Raw genomic sequence first — 16,882 nt, 5'->3', positions numbered from 1 at the left:
TTGAAGCATTTTTGAGACTCAGAACGTGGTTTTGGTGTCAGGGTGACAGTTTGTTCATGGTGAGGTTTAAGGTCAGCGGCTAAAGCATAATGTCAATGAGATGTCCCCACAAGGATATAAATACAAACGTGTGTGTGTGTGTGTGTCTGACCAGTGTGTCCTGGTGGAAGTACGACAAAGCAGGAAATCGTCCTCGACTTCTGAACCTCGAGCTGCCCACGATGATGGCGGGCGTGGCCGACTTTGGAACAAACAGCTCTGAAGGGTATGTATCACACACCTGCAGGACACACACACACACACACACACACACACACACACAGTTTAAGCTCATATGGTGCATTTTAAACATCCTGTTACGATGACTTGGCCAAGCTGCTCAGCTGGTTCCAGCACAAACGCCGCAGACTGAGACAAACAGCTGCTTTGCTAAAACCGTCCCTCTGAGAATATTCACCGCTCCTTCCTGATGAAATATTCAGACCGTCAACACCACAGGTGACCTGGGAGCCTGACTGGACCCTGAGCTGGAGGGTGGTGCTGTGACGTAGCTGATGATAAGCTGTGAGTGAGGCTTGTTTGAGCTAATCTACCAAACCTTATAAAAACTACTGACTGACTTAAAGAGAAACATTCACAGGTTTAGATCGCAGCAGAGACGAAGCTCTGCAAACACATGAAACGAGGAAAACACCTTCATCAGTCTGAGCGCGCAGACAGCAACGCTTAAACGTGATGAACCGAGTCTGAATATGGTGAGTGTTTGCAGTCAGACTGAGGGGGACGGCCTCTGGAGGCGCCGAGCTCTCAGAGCCGTCGGCGTATAAGCAGCAGCTTCACGTCAAAGTGCAGAAATGTACTCGTTATCTCTCAAACAGTTAACATTGTGTCACATGATCATGACTGACCCTGTATTCACTGTTTGCTGCCGTGGCAACCCACAGGTTGTTAGGGACGCCCATCCTCTTGTAGTCGGCCGCGAGGTCGATGAAGTTCCACGACTCCTCCCTCTCCTCTTTGTTCACGTTGGGGTTAAAGGACAGACAGTACAGCTCGCTGTACTTCTCTGGGAGGAGACGAGGAATTAAAAATCGTGTGTTACATGTGCGCACACGCACGCACGCACGCACACACACACACACACACACACACACACACACGCGCACACACACCTGGCCGTGACAGTCTGGCCAATGAGGCGTGGACGTCCAAGCAGTCTCTCTCCTGTGGAATGAATATCTGGAAGATCTGGAAGTCCTTACAGCGAAGGATCAGCTGACCTCCTGAGGTGGTGGGCGGCCTCTCCACGCTGCTCACCATGCTGTGCAATACCTGTAACACACACAGTTACTTCCTGTAGACCTGCATCACCAAGCACAGCACATTACTGTAAAGCACACCCATCATGGAGATGAGCAGCCCGCCGTGGCCTTGTTAGCGTAGCCTCTCAGATTTCCTAACAGGAAGTGCCCGGCCCACAGGAAGTACAGCTGTGCTGTGTTCTTCTCCTCATTCCTTGTTTATACCTCACAGCGCTGGGATAGGACTGATCATTTTGGGCTGCTGGGGTCACAAACCTCATGAAACGTTGCTCCAGCTCTGCCTCTGATAGGCCGGTGCGCCTCTGTGGTGGTTGGAGGAGAAGCTGCGTTCACTGTCGGCCGTTTGTGTTTGTATTCATAGTTTCTTTGGGTTTTTTTTGGACTATTTGGAGGGAAGAATTATGGGAATTCAACCAACATGAGATAAAAGACACGTGTGGAGGTTGAGACCAACGCTGAACCATGACGTGAACTGGTTTGGGTCAGAGCCAATCAGACGCAGCATAGTTTTAATGAAGAACAAAATTAGGTGCTGTGCTGTGAAGGAGAGCCAATCTACACCTCGCTCTGACTCTGTCCTTTGTTTCTGCTAATCCAGCCAGCAGTCTGAGCCTGCTGAGTGAAATGTGACACGCCTGCATCTCTTCATCATCCACTCAGGTCCACGGGGACGAGGCGGACTCCTAAGAGGGGGGAGGGTGGCATCTTTTCTTCCCGTGTCTGGAAAACCACCCAGCCTGGAATTCTGTGAAAACACCGCACACCACTGATATCAGTGATCCCAGATGAAGCTGCGCCGCTCCTCATCACGATGAATGTGCAGCTAACAGCAGAGGAGACGAGGAGCTGCATAAACACAGATTATTATTTTTCTTTCACTGCTTCTGCTCAGACGGGATTCACCAAACTGGCAGGAAATATCTGCCTGCATGACAAATTCCTGCTTTTAAAACCGAAATATGAATCTGAATGAGAACTCTGTGCACAGCGTCTGAAAGCTGCTCCTTTAATCTGAGCATAAAAACCTTTAATTCTCGCTTCCACTCTGAGGATCCATATTTAACCCCCTTCTTTCAGGGCTTTGTGATTAATATGAAGCTCTCCAGCAGCTTTCACTGTCAGATAAATGTTACTCTGTGGATCACATTTCTGTCGTGTGCATCTCTGCAGCCCGACACACGCAGCTGGATAAATCCAGGCTCTACAGATGGCGTCCAAATTTATTCTCAGACTCCACATTTCTGGCATACTGGCTGATGCTTCAGCCTCTGAAACCTGCCTGCAGGGTTAACATCTCCACTTTTACAGCAGAACTAATCATGTTTACAGGCTGCTGCACAAACCTGTGTGGTCTTTGTGCTGTTGGAGCCTTTTTAATGCAATCATCTGAACAAGCAGCCAAGAAGTCTGAGTGAAATCAGGGTTTCACTGGGACGTTACTGAGCACTGACAGCAGCTGAGTGTTCGCTGGTATGATTTTTTAACCCGGCCAGCTAACGTTCTTTTATCCAAATATGGCGTCTTCCATCTGTGACGCGGCCTCCTGCAGCTCTCGCTGCGTCCCAGCTTCGCCTCATACTAATCTTTTTTTTTCCTGTCCCGTTTGGTTCTTTAGCCGTCAGATCTGTTGTCTGAAGACCAACAAGGAGACCCGATGGATTTGCCGTATTGGTCCATTTGATCGACCTTTGTTGTTATTATTTATTTTATTTTCAGTTGTTACAGACGGGACAGACATGACTGAGGGACAGGAAAGGGAGAAAGAAAGAGGAAGGGAAAGAAAAACAGGAGGGAAGAGGGACAGTGAGAGAGGAAACTTAAAAAGAGAAAGAAGGGAAATAAAACTCCTGGATCAGCTGTTGAGAAAAAGAGAAAACAAGCAAAACAACAGAGCAACATACTAAACACAACAGCATCACGTTAATCTAGCTAAGTGTAAACAGCAGTAAATGCTAAATATTGAATGTTGTTGTGTAGCAAGCAGGACCGACAGCGCACAATGTGCTGGGAAATAGCACCAACAGTGCCTCATACTAATCTGAGAGCTCCACAGGTAACAATGTGGTCGTGGCTGAAGGCGGGTACGATTATTATTCAAGCTGTTGCAGGTTACCCATGTCTCCTTGCGCGTCTCCGGGTTGTTCTCCACAAAGATGGCGTGCGTGGCAGAGAGGTACAGAGTCCCGACGCTGGCCTTTCTCTGGCCTGACGACCGGTCCAGCAGACGGACGTTTTCCACCTGAACAAAGTCAGAGACGCACACGTCAACCACGTCCACTGATCAAAGCATCCTCTGTGTCTGCATGACGCTCTGTGCAATCCAGAGATTTTCCTCCAGATCACCTGAGAGGTGAGCATGTGCTCAAGCTTTAAATGCATTATTATTCACAAAAAGGCCAAAAACTGGGAAAATGCACAGACTGTCTCCTTGAACTACAGCCTGAAGGCCCGTTTAAGCCGCGTGATCTCCACAGTGGGTCTAAAACTGTGACATCCGGTGCAGAGCAGGTAAATCTGCTTGTGTACGCAGAGAAAAGCCCTTCGCAGCTAGCTTTTATTAATAAGTATTATATAAATATTTCCGTAGTGTCAGGCAGACTGTGTGAGGACCGCTAACTCTCCCCAACCCTCCATAAACAGATGATGATGATGATGCGTTTTAAAGGAGAAAGGAGTCATATGAGGAGGAAGATGGAGGTCAGCAGCGCAGTGCTGACTCATGCATGTGCAGATGTGCTCGTGCTGATTATTAAGAATAATAATTAAGATTAAATTAACGGGCTGCGTGGGAGCACCCTTACAGCCACACGCGGCAGGTGTTTACGGCTAACGTCGGGGCTGTTTCCATTATCGGACACGCAGTGTTAGCCTCTCACGTTCTGCTGGTCGCGCGCGCCGCCTCCGCTGCTCTTCGTCATCATTTATTTATTTTATTTTATTTTATTTATTTAAATATGATCTTACCTTCGGTGTCCGTATGTGCTCCATCACTGCCGGCTGACACAGCGGAGGTGGAGGAGGTGATGGAGACAGTGGCCCGACGTTTTCCTTTATCCTCGCCAGCGGTTAAATTCCCTGCTTCACGCCGACAGATGAGCCGTGTTCCCCGCTGCGGCTGCTCCAGAGCTGCCCCGGAGCGACTCCCATGACTTCCGTCCCTGCGTGTCCCGGTTCGGTTAGCCTACACGACACAAAACCGAGTGCGTGTCACCACAGACCGCCAGCACCCGAGCTCCCACCGCTTCTCCCGGCCGCTAACAGAGCCCCTTATAGCTGCTCCCGACACCACCATCACGTCAGCATTCACAACATCCGGTGATGCCTTTCAAAATAAAATGTAGACTAATACACGTTCTTTAACATTAGCAGCAGCGGCAGTCCATCTTTAATGAAAGGTGCTGTTTAAAAACTTTTATTCCTATAACTTTTACAACTTCTTAAAATATTATTTTTGAATTTATTGATTTATGGTGAGATCAAAAGGAAACCTGCGGTTTATTTTGAAAGGTAAAAGGTGTTTTTTTTTCTTATTTTGGTGAACTTGATTTACATATCGTGCCAGGCTCGTGCGCGCTAAGCCGCAAGGGCGCGTGCGCAAACCTTACCTTGTATTTTGTTTGTTTGTTTGTTTGTTTCTGATGTAATAATCGTGTTTTTATGTTTCCTTTATATAAATGTTTAGTATTTACTGCTGTGTCATATATTCAGACACTCCTGTGCTCTTTTGTCTCTTTGTATCACGCTACATTTCTCGCCTTATTTTGTAATTTTAATAACGTGTTTCTAAACACGAGTGGGTTTATATTGGGTGCGGGGGGGATACGTTAATTCCTCAAACTGACGCTGTTTTATTAAAGTGAGTTTGATTTAATGCTGTTTAAATATTTGTGTACATGTTTCGACATCTTTGTGAGGACAGAAAGTTAGCACGCTACTACACCCGCGTGACCAAACGTCACTTATGGGGACAAAGTGCCCGTCCTCACGAGTTTGGAGACATTTATGAGGCTCAAAATGTGGTTTTAGAGTCAGGGTCACAGTTAATAATAATAATAATAATAATAACTGTAACCCTGGGTTACAGTTGGGTTATGGTTAAGATTAGGATTCATTTTTGATGGTTAGGGTAAGTGTGTGTGTGTGTGTGTGTGTGTGTGTGTGTGTGTGTGTGTGTGTGTGTGTGTGGCAGTCAGGTTTCAGTGTGACAAACAGTGAAATGGTGGTTATGATTTCATGTTATGAGCTCTAGAACAGAAGAGCTGTTTACTGTGATCGTACATGTCGAACAACATTATGGCTGCTCTCTCTCTCTCTCTCTCTGAGGGTATTACAGAGGTTGTGATTTCACGTCTTGAACCTCTGGCCTGGAAAAGTTCTTTAAGGTCATTCAAGAAGCAGCTGAACTCGACCGGTTTCAGATGTTTGAGCTGTCATTCAGAGCTGATAATTCATGAGTTCTTCAGGACGAGGAGCCATCAGTGGCTTTGTTTCCTGAGACCTGGATGACATCAGTGAAAGTTTTGTGTGTTTGTGCTGAAACTCATCTCAGAGCCTCTCATCCGTCTGGCTGATGAAGGCCACTCACATTATAATAAATAATAACAAAGCGGATAGTAACTAAGCTCAGAGAGGAACCCCTCGACAAACGGACTGAAACAAAATCAGAAATATAAATAAGAAGTCTTCCTCCTGCCCTCCAGTGACTTCCAGTGACTGTTGCACACATGAATGACTTCCCACTTCCTGTCCCCGTGTGGACGCACAGAGGACACACACTGTTTGGACATCATGTGTAGAAACCACAGCAAAGATGTGTGTCTGCCAGTATGACAGTGAGTCAGCACTGGGATGCTGAACTCTATCAGACGTGAAGTCTGGGGAGGACTGAGACATGTGAGTCCAGCCTGACACCCTGTGAGCGGTCAGAGCCTGAGAGCTTGGATCAAACTGAGGTTAGTCTTCACTGCAGAATAAATCTGAGGACATTTTAACCTCACATCAATGGGGGGAGTTAATCCTCAGTCTCTGCTCATTTTCTGTCACACTATTCTGTTTAAACCTATCAGGAATAAGAACATTCAAACTCTTCTTTCCTACTGAGGAGAGGAACCAAAGAGCCATTTGTTATCCCTGAGCTTTAACATCATCACACGAGCAATCGTGGCTCAACAGTTGGCAGCCGTCTTGTAATCAGAAGGTTCGAGCCCGTTGTGTCCTTGGGCGAGACACTTCACCCGTTGCCTACTGGTGGGGGTCAGAGGTCAGAGGTCAGTGTCCGGCAGCCTCGCCTCTGTCACTGTGCCCCAGGGCAGCTGTGGCTACAATGTAGCTTCATCACCAGTGTGTGAATGTGTGTGTGGATGACTGGATGTAGTGTAAAGCGCTGTACAAATACAGGCCATTTACATTGAGTGTGGGGTAAACCGTATCCTCTCTGGTCAGCTGGTCCTGGTGCCTCCTGGACCAGCCAAGAACATGAGGTCAGGGGGAGACTGAGAGCGGTGAACCCCAGGCAAACTGCCGGTCTCGACAGCATCCCAGGGACTGGTTAAAGCCCGCACAGACCAGCTGGCCGTGATCCTCACTGGGCTGTTCAACATCTCCCTGACTCACGCCATAGTTCCCACCTGGCTGAAGGCCTCCACATCATTTCCATCCCCAAAAAGCCAGCATAGACAGCCTCAATGACTACAGACGTCTGTAGTCATGAAGTGCTTCGAGCAGATAGTGCTCAGCACGTGAGAGACTGTCTACCCCCCTCCCTCAGCCCCCACCATGGAGGAGGATGCCATCACCGTCACCTTTCACAGAGCGCTGAGCCATGTGGAGAACATGAAGAGCTCTGTGACGATGCTCTGTGTGGGCTGCAGCTCAGTGTTCAGGACCATAATCCCAAACTATCCCCCGTCACCTGCTCCTGGATCAAACACTTCCTCGCCCACTGGCTTAACCTGTTAGCAGTCGGACGTACCGCCCACGGTACATTGGATGGTTTAGGGGACTAATTGTAAATTTGTAGGACTGCTAAGGGGTTAAATCAGTACGATTCAGCCCCCACCTCACCCCCCCTCTCAGCACCGGATCCCCACAGGGCTGCGTTCTCAGCCCCCTAGTCTACGCCCTGGACACCTATGTGCACACCAGCCCACCCAACCAATGTCATCAGTGAGTATGCTGCGGTTGGGCTCGTCTCTGATGGAGATGAGACAGTGTGGAGAACTTGTCCTGCTGGTGTTCAGAAAATAACCTGAAACCGAACGTCCTTAAAACCAAAGAACTCATCACAGACTTCAGGAGGCTCAGGCAGCTGTGCCTTTCTATTATCTGGTATGTGTTCCTCTAGACTCTATATATTTCTTCTGTTCGCTCTTTATTCCTGATGTTATACTTCTCATATTTTTTTACTCCTGCACAGTTAGTGTGGAGCACCCAGAATTTTGATGTACATGTACAATGACATTAAAGGGCTATTCTATTCTATTCTATTCTATTCTATTCTATTCTATTCTATTCTATTCTATTCTTCTAGTGAGTGTTATTACTTGCTGCTGATGGAACTGTTTGTAATGTAATGATCATGAAATAAATACAGCATATGTAGCAAAGATTTTTGTTTTTGTTTACACCTATGACATCACAGAGGCTTCTCACTGGCTCTTACATGAACTCTAAAACACATAAAACATCCACCTGCGTGTCTCCATCCGGCCGCTAGAGGGCGGTATGACATATGAAACCCAGCAGGTGAGGCGTGAGTCCTGCGGAGTGCATCTGCAGCAAGCTGAAGAAATAAGAAGCACAAATGTTTCTTTTAGCAGCCTTTGAGCTTCAGCCACAGGTGAGCTGTGACATCTGGGCAACATCTGGCCCCGAGAACATGTGTCGGCTCTGGATGCAGGTTTGGGCCAAATTTTAGAGCCCAGTCAAAGCTCCGAGCCTCGCTGGTGCCACAGCGTCCCGACTGCTCCTCTGGCCCGGATCATCACGGCCACATGTTTGTGGGTGATCAGTGAGTGACAGGGATGTATTCCTCCGCCTTCCGGTATAGTTCCCTGACCCCGTGAGTATCTCGGAGTTGTGATAATTAATGCAGCTCGTTCATTATCCTCAGGTGTGTGTGGGGGCGTGTTCTCCGGTCGGTGAGACTGAAGCTCTGCAGAAGTAACTGACGGTCTGAAGAGGAAACCGTCTGCTGATTTTAGCCACTTTGACGGAATCTACGAGAAAAACGTGACGGTGTGCGCGCGTGCCCAGGTGAGCGCTGCGGTGTGCGGGTAGGACAGCTCCTCGCGCTCGTGTTTGTACCTGCACGTGTTTAAAAATGTGCACACTGTTACGGGACATTCGTCGTGTCATAAAACAGCTGCTTTATTTTGTAAACTTTCCAGCTGATGACGCGCGTTGGGGTAAAAGAGTGTGGAGGCTGCAGGGGGGCAGCTGGTGTCCTGGTCTGTGTGAGAAAGCGGAAACCTTACTTGTGTCAAGCCAGCCTCCCGTTTCTTTTCTTTTTTTTTAAACTTTATTTAACAAACAATGAGTACACAACATACGAACAGATGAAGTATACAAAACAACAGAACATGAACACACAAAGCCAGGGGTAAAAGAAAAAGGTAACAATTATAAGAATACACGCAAAAATTCACATACATATTGTTTTGAGCCTTTCTGTTGGTGCAGTCTGATATTGATTGTATGTGCATGTGCACATCCTTAAAATAATGACAGAAATATGGTGTTTTGTTAGTAAACTTACATTTATGGATAAAAAATTTAGCTAAAAGTATTAACAAATTTATCATAAAAAACATTTCTCATACTTCTTGGGGAACTTAAAGAAACAGAATAAAACATTTTCCCATCGTAAAGAAAACTCCCTTAAAATATGGACAATAACAAAGCTGCTAAATTCCTTCCAGAATCTCTGTGTAAAAGAACAGCACCAAAAAAGATGTGTCACAGTTTCTGGATGATCCCCACAGAAAGTACAATTAGTATTTATGTCCCTTTTAAATTTGACCATGTAGTGACTGGCTGGATAACATTTATGTCGAATTTTAAAAGAGACTTCTTTCACCTTATTTACTATCAAATATTTATGGGGGACCATCCAGACTGTCTTCCACTTGATATCTGGAACATATCGGTTCCAATAAGATGTTATATATGGGAGAGAGACGATATCTTCTTGGAATAAACTACGTATTCTCTTATTGCTGTTACCAAGTTCCTGTGAAAAGCAGATTTTTCCTATTGGTGACTCAGCTGGATCAGGGAGAGTGACTGAGGTAGAGATCGAGCTGTCAGTGTTTTTATATAACATTAAAGTCCCTGAGGGTATGGCACCAAGCACCATTGAGAATTCCTGAACACTGATTGGAAAATTATATAGTGCAAGAAAGTCGTCGTATGTAAGTAGTTGTCCCTCTTTACTAACCAGCTGAGCCACCAATAGGATCCCATTTTGGAGCCAAGTTTCCAGGAAACGTGATTTATTTTTCTATAAAATATCTCTGTTGTTCCAGATAAGGTATCTGTGAGGTGAGAAGTTGTGTTTATAAATGAGGGTCCACGTTAAGAGGACCTGCATACGGTCAATATCTTTACTAATTTTCTTATCCAGATGTAAGGAGAGAGCAGCATATGTTCATCGGGATATCCCTTCAGCTTTAGTAAGTAACACTCGACCTTTCAAAGACAAGTCCCTTTGCAGCCACTGGTTGAACTTTTTTAGGGTTTTCTGTATAATTGGAGTGAAGTTTGAAGAGCATCTTGATTTTTGGTCTTTGGATATTAGCAGTCCCAAGTATGTGACTTCTTGTTTAACAGAGATATTACAGATAGTATTTGCAGGGCAGTCTTTAATTGCTAGTAACTCACACTTTTTTAGATTTAGGCATAAACCAGAGGCCTCAGAGAAATCACTAATCACAGTAAGGGCTCCAATTTGTTTTCTGTTCCCTGTGTATTCAAAGTATTATGGGAATGGATGTGGAAACCGGATTTCAAAATAAAAGCCAACTTCGAGTGAATTAACAGATATGTTAAGAACATAATAACATATAATTTAGGCTTGTTTACTAACGCTAATGTTAGATCTACATGACACATTGTACCCTAATAGCGCCCTGTCAATATCAAGGCCATCTTATTTTGGATTTCAAAGTAAAAGCCCTGTGAATTTTCATTTTTGAACTACTTTCAGTGACTTCAGAATGAAATACTCTAAATAGAATAATTCCTGTTTCCACAGGGTAATTTCACCTTAGATTAACAGTATACAACCTCATGATGTTACCATGTCAATTTCAAGTCATTCTGAGTTTACCTTCCAAAATAAAAGCCTTTTCAAATTTCCCATATACGACCTACTCTTTTAACGATTTCAGAATGCTCTAAAAATGAAAATTGCTGTTTCCACAGGATAATTTCACTTTAGATCAACAGTATACAACCCCACAGTGACAACATATCAATATCAAGTCATTCTTATTTTGCCTTCCAAAATAATGGCCTGTTGAAAATGCCCATAATTTACCTAACTTTCAGTGATTTCAGAATGCTCTAAAAAGGAAAATTGCTGTTTCCACAGGGTAATTCCACTTTAGATCAACAGTATTCAACCTCGCAATGTTACCATATCAATTTCAAGTCATTCTGATTTTGCCTATCAAAGTAATGGCCCATTGAAACTGCCCATATATGACTTAATCGTTTAACAGTTTCCAAATACTCTTAAATTAAAAATACATGTTTCCAAAGGATAATTCCACTTTAGATCAACAGTATCCAACCCCACAGGGATACCATGTCAAGATCAAGTCACTCTGATTTTGCCTTCCAAAATAAAAGCCTTTTCAAATTGCCCATAGACTTTTAACGATTTCAAAATGCTCTTAAATTGAAAGATGCTGTTTCCACAGGATAATTCCACTTTAGATCAACAGTATCCAACCCGACAGTAAAACCATGTAAATTTCAAGTTGGTCTGATTTTGCCTTTCAAATTAATGGCCCATCGAATTTGCCCATATGTGATATAGTCTTTCAATTATTTCAGAATATTTTAAAAATGAAAATTGCTGTTTCCACGGGATAATTTCACTCAAGATCGACAGTGTACACTATCACGGGGATATCAAGTCAATTTCAAGTCGCCTTGATTTTGCCTTTCAAAGTAATGGCCCGTTGAAATTGCCCATGTATGACCCACTCGTGCATTTTTACTGACATTTGAGCTCCAGGCACTGATATTGTATTAGTTATTGAATATTAGTGCCTTTACCCTTTAATGTCCTTGATGCTCAGTTTTCCCAGTCACACTACCTGAGTACTTTTGATACTAAACATATTGGGTTTTTATTTTGAAAAACAAAATCAGACTCAATTGATTATGACAGAATTGAATCATAAAGATGATGTAAAAGGAAGTCGTAATTGATAGTACGTCCATATTCCACGTCTGTGGAAAGATGTCATTTCTACATAATATCATTCTAAATAAAGAAATTACAGAACAGCTTGTAAAACATTTCCAGGGCAATTATTTTTAAATCAAAAATAAGAAAGACTTGATTTTCAGTGTACAACTTTGAGGGAGTATATTATTGATTTAGAGAAGAATTAGTCCATGGGAACAGGGATTTTCCTATTTAACAGCATTCTGAAGTCACCGAAAAGTATGGTCACCGACTCCACTGTTAGATTATATGCAATGATATGTGTTGGCATGAACTGGTATTAATTCATAGAAGCTGGAACTTTCCATTTAATGCCATTCTGAAGTTATGGAAAGAGAAGCTCCTATAAACAAAGTCAAAAGGCTTTTACTCTGAAATGCAAAACGAGATTGATTTGAGATTGAGATGTTACCACTGTAGAGGTTGCGTATGGTTTGTTTGAACTCCAATTACTTAGTGGAAACAGTAATTGTCCTGTTAACAGCATCCGCGTTTAATTATTAAAAGTAGCAAATAAACAATTATAATCACGATATTGACGTGATAAGTGTGGGGTTGTATACTGTCAATGTAGAGTGGAATGATCTCGTGGAAACAACAACTTTGCTTTTAATGGGATTCTGAAGTCAGTGAAAGAGTGGGTCATACATGGGCAATTTCAACGGGCCATTACTTTGAAAGGCAAAATCAGAGCAACTTGAAATTTACATGGTTTTACTGTCGGGTTGGATACTGTTGATCTAAAGTGGAATTATCCTGTGGAAACAGCATATTTCAATTTAAGAGCATTTTGAAATCGTTAAGAGTATATCTTTTATGGTCAATTTGAAAAGTCTTTTATACTGGAAAGCAAAATCAGCCTGACTCAAAATGGATATGGTGTCACTGTGGGGTTGGATACTGTCAGTATAGACTGCGACTTGTCTGTGGAAACGTGAATTTTCCATTTTGAATCATTTGAAAGAGTAGTTCAAAAATAAACATTCAGAGGGCTTTTACTTTGAAATCCAAAAGGAGATGGCTTTAATATTGACATGTTGCTACCAGAATACTAGGGTATGTCATTTGTATCCAACATGAGTGTGTGCAAACAAGACTAATTGATATTTATGAATGTGCTCTTAATTTACTAGAAGTTGGCTTTTATTTAGAAGTCATGTTTCAGGAGCTTTGACTTTGAAATCAGGTTTCCACGTCTTTTGCCATAATACTTTGAATACACAGGGCACGTAAAACAAAGTGGAGGCTGGCTTGACACCAGTGAAACCTTTCAGTGTTGTGTCAGTGGCTTCACTGTGCACACGGGTAACCTGCAGGTGTCAAGTACTGCTGGGACCTTTGACCTCAGTGTGTAGGTGAAGCGCGCGCTGTTTGTCCACTCTGTGTGAGTGTGTGTGGTGGACATTAGTGCTGCAGCAGCACTCTGTTGCATAACAGCTTGTCCTCTGCATCGTCATGCAGGAGCTCGGATTAAATGCAGACTTGCTCCTCTGCAGTCGGAGCTCTCCGAGAGTCACGATCCACCTTCACTGCTTCATATCAGCTGCTGACACTTTGATGGTCCCAACTAGAGCAGGGCAATATGGCCAAAAATATTTATCACGATATATATTTGAAAATTTGCGATAACGATATAACTGACGATATAATTGATGCGAGACAAAATACAACTCCACAACATTACTAGCGCAAAAAGACAACCTTCCATTTATTTTCACTTAAACAAGAAGCTGGTTTTTATGTACATTAAAGCTTTATAAAAATGTAACAGTGCAAATGCAAATTCCTTGCTGAAAGTTTAACCAAAAGGCATTTCCAGTAGAAATGGGCTGACATATCCTGAGCATAACCATGTATAATATCCACTGAAGTTAAAAAGAGGTGCTTTGCAACATTAAACTGCAGTGTGCAGTACGTGTTTTTCGGACCATAAGGTGCACGGGATTATAAGGCACATTAAGCGAAACAAAGCAGTCAGATAAATCAAACTTTATTAAGCTCATTCTTGTTTCCTCCACTTCTGTACCATTGATTCATTAATGTTGAATTCTCTGGCAGCTGCTCTATTCCCATGTTGTTGCAGTATATTAATGACTAACCTCGTATTGTGGATGGATTATCTCAGTTGTTCTCCTGACTGAAGTTCGGTCCGTTTACAGCATCCTGCCATGCGATTGCATTTGTCCCTAACCATCAGGAACCTTAACGTTAACTTTTATAAGTGGAAAAGTGTTAGTGTTCGTCCTCCAGCTTCACTGTTTATATTATGCTAACATAGCTGTGTCGCTAGCGATCACGTAGCACATCATTATATACCAGCTAGCCCAACTTCAGTAACCCTACAAACGTCACTGCTGTTTAGTTTTCTGTCTTCATTTATGTTGGAAGTGATAGCAGAGCTGTACGTTTGATTTTTTTCAGAAATCTCTCAGTCAGAACATGCTATATCATGATTGGGTAACTAGCGAAACTAGCAAGCTAACTTCCGCTAGCTTCCTGCTAACTTCTAACTCCGTTAAATGTAATAAATTTTGTTTTCATGGATGCCTGGAAGTTAAACTTCATAGTTACACCTGGTAAAGCAGCAATGCTGATCGTTTTATTAAAGATGAAAGAATTTAGACAGTTTTTAACTCTCAGTGATGCTGCAGTGTTCGTTTGACCTGATGTATACGGAGTTTAGGACCCAGATTGCTCCCAGATTTAAGAGCATCTTAGTCCGACAAATATGACGGCCGCTTGCATGTTCTGCAAAAAATGTGCTTTGTCGTGTATCTGACGGACAAACACCAAACCAGTTCCACATCACTGAAGTTGCACCATTTTTACAAACCAATTCTGGTTCATCTGTTTCACTCAACAATCGGCCATGTGCGTATGAAAACAAAGGAACTGCGCATGCGCGCTTTACTTATATTCTATCGCGATATTTCATATTCCTATTATACCGGTATTACCGTGAACGGTATAATATGGCCCAGCCCTAGTCCCAACCTCACTGTGTGATGGCTCGGTGTCATACGTGATAGGTCGCTGTGAGACAGGCGGCCGTGCACTCTACCTGAGCTCCTTGCTCACCTGTAAAGGCTGATGCGTGTGTTTATGGGTAAACTGTATGTTTGGTGGATGTAAACGATGCCCAGGACAAACTGGGTCTCAAACAGGAGAATATCTTATGTTTTTTTTTAATGGTTTGGCACAGCAGGCAGCCATCAGGGAGCACTGTGGGAAATCAGGACAATCATATCAGCAATAAAGTTAAAAAGTTGGGAAAATAATAAAAAATCCAGGAACAGTGTTCATTTTGATGACTTTAATTGCTGACAGTAGGTTTGACTGGTAACACAGCTCACGCAGTCTGATTGTGTTTGATTGTTCTGAGCAGTGGAAGTAATGAACAGTGAGACGTGACAGCAGGGGTCAAACTTTCCCTTTGACCCTCACAGCAAATCTGTCCAATCCTAATTTAACTTCGTGTTCTGCTTCAGCCGAGCTCCAGATTTTTCTTCTAGAGCAGCTTTGAACGTCTGACGTAAAAGAGCTGAAGTGAAGCCAAATGTCAAACACAATGAGAAGTGATCGTTGCAAACACGGCCGAGCTTTTCCTGCTGTTTGTCATCTTTGATGGGTTTCTGTCCCGTTCCTGGTGGACCGGAGCTTTGTTGGGTTTTTGGAGGACTACCCTGAGGTGGCAAAAGTACCGACATTCTGTACTTAAGCAGAAGTACAAATACTACTGTTAACAATCCTCCAGTAAAAGTTGAGGTACTGATTCAACTTCTTTACTCGAGTAAAAGTGGAAAAGTACAGGCTCTGGAATCTACTCAGTTAGAAAGTAAAAGTAGCTCTTTGGAGGACGTTTCTACTTTAGTGCAAAGCTAACGCAAAATAATATCAGTAGATGGGACTCCAAACTTTACTCTAACTCTATTTTTATTCTAATTATACTCATGAATCTGAAGCTTCATGTGTGTGTGTGTGTGTGTGTGTGTGGACACTTTGCAGCTCTCAGATGTGCTGGATGCTGGCTTTGGATCATTTGTGAGGCAGCAGCAGGTTTAAATGTGCGTGCAGCTGTTTTTGTTGCGTGCACATGTGTGTTTCTGTTAGCAGTGGAGCTGCCGGGCGTCTGCAGCTCTAATCCCGCCACTCCTCGCGTTCGGCATTCTTGTGGTGGGAGACTGAGAGCTGTCCTCTGCCCGGACTTGTCGCTGAGATTAACACAGTCACTCTGACTGATGACGCTTTTGTCCACGAGCAGATTAACAACACAAACATCTTTGAAGCCGACCTAAACCTGTAAGTGATGGTTTGACTTCTAATTCAACCACAATGAGCGTTTACAGTCGGTCGGACAAAAGTGGATCTGCTGTCTCGTGGGAGACTCGGCTCCCCGAGCTTTGCAGGGCTCGGTCTCTGTGAATGAACTGATGGACCACACAGCTCGCAATCGGAGGAAAATCTGCAGTTTCCCAAACTTAAAATTATTAAGTTTGAAGTGGATTTCATGAGTAAATGTGTGAAACTTGAGTGGGAGTGGTCAAAGGTGGCGAATCCTCTGTCGAGCTGGCAGCGGGGATTCTGAAAGTGATCGTGTTGATGGCGGTGGATCAGGTGACTGCGGTGTTGTTACACGCTGCATCGCGGTGAGACGACAGAAGCAGCTCTTTAAATTTGCAGGGTTTACATATTTGGACACGACAGAAATAAACCAACCTCAGATAAATCAAAGTCCGACACATTAAACTGAGTTATTGTTTAATAAAAATCTGAGTGCGGGAATCCTGAGGCCACACTCACTGCTTCCATCGGTGGCAGCGAGAAGCTGAGCCAGGAGCTGCTGCTGGTCATCAGACTGAGCACGCTTGTGAAAGCAGACGTCGGAGTGTTCAGGTGTGCGAGGACGTGGTGCGAGGGAGGAAACATCAGCAAAGACCTCAGAGAAACAAACGCTGCTGCTGCTCATCAGTCGGGGCGTTTTAAGGTCGAGTAAAGTAAGGGATTACTATTGCAAAAACGGTAATTAGATTACCGTTACTTTCCCGTAGGAACGCTGCGTTGCTGCGTTACTAAAACCGTGATTTTTTGCGAGAATGTCTCA

At 43.8% G+C, this 16,882-nt stretch overlaps 1 protein-coding gene across 1 annotated transcript in view; it reads right to left on the bottom strand.

Moving 5' to 3' along the window:
• Nucleotides 1–4,880, bottom strand: part of LOC102202855 (myotubularin-related protein 7-like) — a 12,002-nt gene extending 7,122 nt beyond the window's left edge. The window contains exons 1-5 of the mRNA XM_005753169.1: nt 4,287–4,880; nt 3,436–3,561; nt 1,173–1,332; nt 909–1,066; nt 152–280 (exon numbers count right to left, since the gene is read on the bottom strand). Of these exons, the coding sequence (XP_005753226.1) occupies nt 152–280; nt 909–1,066; nt 1,173–1,332; nt 3,436–3,561; nt 4,287–4,310 (597 nt within the window). The 5' untranslated portion in view covers nt 4,311–4,880. The remainder of the gene's footprint in view (nt 1–151; nt 281–908; nt 1,067–1,172; nt 1,333–3,435; nt 3,562–4,286) is intronic.
• Between the last annotated feature and the right edge of the window lie 12,002 nt (nt 4,881–16,882).

Source organism: Pundamilia nyererei, unplaced genomic scaffold (assembly GCF_000239375.1).
Source record: "Pundamilia nyererei isolate P.nyererei 1_Seehausen unplaced genomic scaffold, PunNye1.0 scaffold00408, whole genome shotgun sequence".
In the NCBI taxonomy this organism is placed as follows: Eukaryota; Metazoa; Chordata; class Actinopteri; order Cichliformes; family Cichlidae; genus Pundamilia; species Pundamilia nyererei.
Note: the sequence above shows the minus strand (reverse complement) of the source record. Positions and strands in the feature narration are given on the sequence as shown.